Below are 6,752 nucleotides of genomic sequence, written 5' to 3'. Positions count from 1 at the left end.
TGTAGATGTGAGTAAGGGGCTTAACTATCTGCGCCCCACATAACTTGATAATTTTATTAGACAACCCATCGTATCCACTAGAGGTCTTATTCTTTAATGAAAAAATTGTGCTTAAGACTTCCGCTGAAGTAATGGGAACATTAACTATATATGGATGGCTGCCAAAAAGGCTACATCTAATTGTGGGATGTGCACCTTCATTGTTAGGAAGCTGACTAATTATCTGATCTACTGAGTCTATGAAGAATGTGTTAAAAGACTCAGCTGCTGTATTAATGTGGATTGTTTTCTTATCACATCTTAATTCTGTGGGAATAAACTAACAACTTTGTTGTTAGTAATTTTCCATGACACCTTGGATTTGTTAGTGGATTTGGTTAACAAATCATTATAATACATTTCTTTGCTTTATAGATCACCTTTCTTAATATGGAACAATATCGAGTATAATACTCTTTTAATTTAGGACAACTAGTTACTCTACTCATCATGTAAAGATATTTTTTACGCCTACAGGACACTCTAATTCCATTAGTAATCCACTGATTATTATACACAGTATTTACCACAGATTGCATAGGAAAACATGATTCAAAATTAACTAAAAAGGTACTCAAAAATTTATTAAAACTAGCATTAACATCTGTGTTATCCAGGGTACCGTCCCATTCCTCATTGTGTAACATGTCAATAAATTTTAAGACTCTAGACTTGGTTATTAGTCTTTTCCTAACAAGCCTATTGTTCTTTACTTGAGATTCAAAAACATTATTTATCATCAAGTATTGTGCATCATGGTCTGAGAGCCCATTCATTACCGAATAGACTTGAACAGTGTTTAACCTATTATAATCCAAAAATATATTGTCTATAGCAGTGCTAGATTCTTTGGTTATCCTTGTAGGGAAGTCGACAACGCGACATAAATTATATGTATACAAAAGTGAGATTATCTGGTGAACATTGTTTGAATTACTTAAAAAGTTTACATTAAAATCACCACACAATATAATTTCTAACTTAGGCTTATATAACAATTTTAAAATTATTTCTAGTTGATTGACAAATTCTTGGATGTTACCACTAGGAGATTTATAAATACATAAAACTATAAAAATATTGTTACCAATTTTCGTCTGAATTGCACAAGCCTCTATGACCTTTTCAATACAATATTTGGAAATATCCACTACATTACAGCTCAGATCGGATTTACAGTAGATGCATGCTCCACCTCCAATATTATGTTGACGTGAAAAGTTGGAGGCCAAATAATAATTTTCAGGTTTTATTGTTAATAATTTCTGCTCTACCAAATAATGTTCTGTGATACAAATAATGTGTGGACTTAAGTCATGGCTATACAGCATACAAGTCAGTTCAACAATTTTATGCTGGAGCCCTCTTATATTTTGATGAAATACATTTAATGTTTTAAGCTTAGGCTGAGATTTATTCAGTCCCCGGAAATTCTGATGGTATATCTTGAAAGAGTTAACTGCAGGAACAAGTTCTACAGCCTCACAACCTATCTGAGCATGAGTATTTATATGTAGGGTGGCAGTGGATGAGTTGGGGGGAGTGATCTGAAGTATATCGGGTACCTTGTTATTATCCTTTACCATAAAAAATCATTTTTCCTGGTCACTGGAACTTTCTTTTGCCTGTTTGATGTTCTGGGACAAGTTTCTACAGGATCTAAGGTGGCCAGTTGGTTAAATTCATTCTCGCTATTTATGAGGATTTCGTTTCTGTTTACAGGTGCTATGGTGGTATCTCCCTTTATTTGATCATTTTTCCATCCTAAGCTAATTAAACCTTCTATCCTTCTCCCCAAGATGGTGGAAATTTGAGCTACTATTTGAATGGCAATCCTCTCCTTCCCTTGCCCATTTAGATGCAGCCCATGTTTTGTAAAGAATTCTCTGTTGAGATCATTTTCTAGAACTGATGTATGTGTATTGGTTTTGATGTATTTCTTTAACTTCCTATTGAATATTTTAATTTCATTATTAACGCAGGAGAAATCCTGGTTATTATCCAGCATTATGGTCTTGAAACCATTTTTTCTTTAATTGTTGCTTCACAGCAGTACCACTGCTGAGTCACTGTACACTTCTCTTCACTATGCTGCATTGCACTTCACTGACTGATGGACTGGCTTGCTTTCGTGCCTCTTGATTCCTTTTATAGGCATGTCACGTGTAGCAGAGGCTGTGGAACATTTGTGGATGACCTGAGTCATCTTCATCAGCCAATTTGTTTCTTGAACCCTCCACAGAGGATGAGGTACTGTCTGGGCAACATGATCCCACCATACTCAACTCCTGCAACAGAATATATAAATCACAATTAAAATAAAAATTGGTCTTGTTGATGTTCATTTTGTCAATTATCACTGCTTGTAATATGTCAAATAATACAAGCATTCTCACTGATCTTGGATACTGAAAGTGCTGGATTGACAGTTCTTTTTTTACGTGTATTGAAATGACCCCATCGTTTTATCGACATATGTGAATCTGTAAATGCTGTAGCTTTTCATTTTCTGTCAGGCACTTGTACAGGCACAGTTGTTCTCATAAAGATTGCATCTTAAAATAAATTGTAATTGATGTCTGTCCAACTTAACCATTTTAATCATCTTTTGATTCAGAATAGTTCTATTTAAGTATAAAGCAAAGAAGGTATAAAAAAGTGAATCTGTTCCTCTGCTTAATTGATTAAGCACTATGTCATGAAGTTGTATGAGGGAGCGGAGGTACAACTCCACCTTTTTTACCTCGCCACTAGATGCCACTCTGTTTCTGGGGAAAGAGCCCTCAGCATGCATTGGATAGGAGGCTGGATGATGTGGAGAGGAGAAATATTTTGCCCCTGCTGGGACTCAAATTTTGACCCCTTGGCCATCCACGCTGTAGCCAATTACCATGTGTGTGTGTGTGCGTGTGCGCGCGCGTGCGTGCGTGCGTGAGAGAGAGAGGGGGGGGGGCATAAAATTCGGCCCTTGCACTGCGACTGTCAATGATCTGTTGTGCTTCCCCTTTGGATTAACCCTTTATTAATCCTACACTTCGAATGAAGTGTAGGACTTTATTTATGGGGGCATCATAAATGTAACTTGGTTCCATGAATAACTGACTCAGGTGACAAAATCTTAAATAAGCTATAGCCTCACAGTCACATAGGATATGTGTGGCTTATTCATCTTCTTGTAGGCACCTTTCACAAGTTGCGTCATCTATCAGTCCCAGCCAGTTACCATACTGACTGCACTATCCCAGCTCCGAAATATACTATATCATAAATAGTAATTGAATTTGATTGAGAGAGATTCATGGATGGCGTTCAACTGATACAGAAATGTGCGTTGATAGTTCACTGTGTGACTGTAGAGGGAATGATGCAAGGGTCTTCCCTGCATTCAGTATTGAATGTCTTCTCAAATAACATCATTACTGATAACTGTAAAAAGATGATACGAACTCACTGTAGCTTGTTACCATATTTTCTGTGAACTGATGGAAGTGATCCTCACCTGCCTTCAAGTATGCAATGCAGCATTAAACAAGTTCTGTGGCACTTTCTGAAGTTGATCTTTGGAAACTCACATGTAATTATGTCTCTGCTTTCACAGCACAGTAGAAGTTGATGAGTTTACGAGCAGGTTGTTCAAGATATATGAAACAGTGCATAATGAAGGAACAGCTCAGGTAAGAAACTGTTAAATAATTACTTCTGTATCCGTATGTAATATGGTGAAGACCTGCAGTTCTATCATCTATTGTATTTATAATGAATATAGTTTCTGAAAAGACAGTGCCTTGATTATCGGTGTTGAAAATTATTATTATGTTTCTAAGGGATCAGAATTAACCAAGTCTATTGGGGCGTTATGTATATTTTTTTTTTGCCATTGATGGTATGGCTGATTGATTGATTTTAAGTTTATTGTAAAGACCATTGACCAGGCATGAACCTTGTATATCACATTGGCTTAATCAGATTTCATCCCTTTGGGTTATCTGATGTTAGACAACATGCAGTGAGTTAGGTACAGAATTTGCTAAGCAAGTGTAGCCCAGCCATTTTGTGGGTTGTTGAAATAAGCATGGGCGAGCACATATGGCATCACAAGATACATCATTAGGCTAGCTAAAATTTGTTCTTGGTAGCTAACTTTAGTCAGAAAGACACTAAACAGATCTGATTTGTAGATAAGAAATGCATGTAGAAATTTTGTGTTTAGGTAATACTTGCATTATATACACATTGCAGTATTTTCTTGCCATTATGATAATATCTTTAGCAAATGGAGAAGATGTATTTGTTTCTTCCAATTTTTATGGCAGATGTCTCCAGTGACCTTCCTGGTCTCTTCCTGTCTAGCAAGAGTCAGGTATCCATTAATGAGGTAGCTGTACCCATGGGATTTTTGTATGAGTGAATGACATAATAGTATTGGTTCTGAAAGTGTGGTTTTGATGTTGTATCTGCCATCTTTGAGTCTGTATTAATCATGAAGACACATTTTACAAAAGTGGAAATGCCAGTTTTGAATTGTTTATGTACATAGTCTTTTCACGATCTAGTTTATTTTTCTTGAACTTATATTAGAGTATGATGAAGGAAGCTGTTGTAGCCCTGTATTAATATTATACTTAGTAATACAGGGAGATTATCTGAGAGCGTGCCACAAATTGTTCACCCAGTCTGATGGAAGGCGCCCACTGTTTGTGTCAGCTTGCACTTTTTGTTTTCAGATTTATGACATAGTTGTCAGGCCAGTAGCCCATACATACTACAGTTTTCTCTCCAATATCACTTCAGTACATCTTTGGATGGCTACTGTGAAGTGAACATACCTGTTATGCAACTCATTTGTAATTTCAAGCTATTACATAAATATGCAGACAGTTGCCTTCTTGTGTCATAATGCCATGTGAGTGTTGAATCAAGCGTTTGTTTATAATACCCATGTGAAAAGTAAGGAAAAATTTCCAGTAGAAATCTCAGCATGTTAACAACCCAAAATGAAAGAAAAGGTTTTCATACAGTCAGAAATAAATTTAGATGGACATGGTTGTTTTTGGATAAAAATAGAACTGAGTCAGAGTATTGAGTGCCCACTTAAGAGGAACTGGGTGAAATGGGTGCTAGGCTTGAATGACCCCCACAAAATCCCCTTTGACTCCTTATACAAGGAGGGTTTAGGTTTAAAGTTTGCTCTGTTTCAGAAAAGGAACTTAATGCAGGAATGTGAACATTTTACAGAGGTACAAGGACTGTGTGCATAGCAACAGGGACAATTTCTGGTGTCTTCTGTGATCTGGATGGGTTTTGTTTGTGAGTTAAGCTGTGCATATTATTTGCACTGCAGGTCCAAACACACGGAGAAAGAGCTGAGAGAAGCACAGCTTGTCTCTCTTCTGCTGGGCTGGCCAAACAGTTTGCAGCAGGCTCTCAAATAACCTCCATGTATAATTCAGACAACAATACTTTTTTAGTTCATCACATTTATCAACACCTGTAGTTCTATAATGCCAGTAAGTCACCTTTTGCATATTTTCATAATTCATAATGTGATCAGTCATCACTGTCTTTCACAAGATTGACCTGTTTTCTGTGGTGATAGAAATTATTAGAATACATTACATGAGCCATTGTCTAATGTTGTGAAGTAACAGTTTCAATTTCCCAGGGAAAACTGATTCACATGGTATGGTTAAAAGAATATCTTGCGTGGATAGCAGCACCAATCAGAGTCTGGGTGTTTTTAAAAACTCTGAACTAAGTATATGTTTACCAAAAAGTAATGATAATTGTAATACCCCTGCAACAGCTATGTATGAGCTCTAAGAATCATGGCTCTGCACGGTGCTGTGAAAGGAAGGCTTCAAAGGGTTAATGTCATCTTCCCATCTTCTTGGTTTTCCAAGCTGTTTGCATGCTAACATTTTATATGTACACCTTCATCCAATTTTTGCCATGAGCCCACTTCATCATAAAAAGGTAAAGTCCCTGAGCTTAACTAATTAAGCCTTGTGCCATAAAGGCATATGGGGGAGTGGATATACAGACCCATGTTTTCTTGACCTTGACACTGAGTTCGAAGTGAATTGTTTAGCTTCACACCCCGGTTGCTTTAACCCTGGAGAAAGAACCCTGGTACCCACTGAATAGGAGGTTAGGTGGACTCCAGAGCCGGTCTGGATGAAGCATCATATATTTCACTGTTGTAGGAATACAGACTTCAAATTAGGAGGGCAAATTATTCAAACTGTGAAATATGCAGATGACCTTGTGTTAATGGCTAAGGAAGAAACTGTGCTACAGGGTATGATTGATAGACTAATCAAAATTGGAAGGTGCTATGGCATGGAAATGAATGTGGAGAAAACAAAAGTAATGAAAATTTCGAGACAACCAACACCAGTCACAATAAAGATAGACCAAAAACAAGTGGAGAATGTGAAATGTTTTAAATATTTGGGTAGCTTGTTAACAGATGATGGAAGGTGTACTTGTGAAATTAAATCCAGGATTGCCATGGCAAAAGCTGCATTTAGCAAGAAGAAGAATCTTTTTACCAGCAAATTGGACTTAAACTTGAGAAAGAAACTAGTGAAATGCTACACTTGGAGCATGGCTCTGTATGCGGCTGAAACTTGGACACTTAGGGCAGTAGATCAGAAACATCTGGAAAGCTTCGAAATGTGGTGTTGGAGAAGGATGGAGAAGATCAGTTGGAC

General features: G+C 37.1%; 1 protein-coding gene across 10 annotated transcripts in view; it reads left to right on the top strand.

Annotated features, from left to right (window-relative positions):
• LOC111866031 (glutathione synthetase) overlaps positions 1-6,752 on the top strand; it is a 31,194-nt gene that overhangs the window by 5,484 nt on the left and 18,958 nt on the right. For all 10 annotated transcript variants that reach the window (XM_023854533.2, XM_023854531.2, XM_023854538.2 and 7 more), the window contains exon 4: positions 3,638-3,713. In XM_023854533.2, the coding sequence (XP_023710301.1) occupies positions 3,638-3,713 (76 nt within the window). The remainder of the gene's footprint in view (positions 1-3,637; positions 3,714-6,752) is intronic.

This window comes from Cryptotermes secundus, unplaced genomic scaffold, assembly GCF_002891405.2.
Source record: "Cryptotermes secundus unplaced genomic scaffold, Csec_1.0 scaffold135, whole genome shotgun sequence".
Taxonomy (NCBI): Eukaryota; Metazoa; Arthropoda; class Insecta; order Blattodea; family Kalotermitidae; genus Cryptotermes; species Cryptotermes secundus.
Note: the sequence above shows the minus strand (reverse complement) of the source record. Positions and strands in the feature narration are given on the sequence as shown.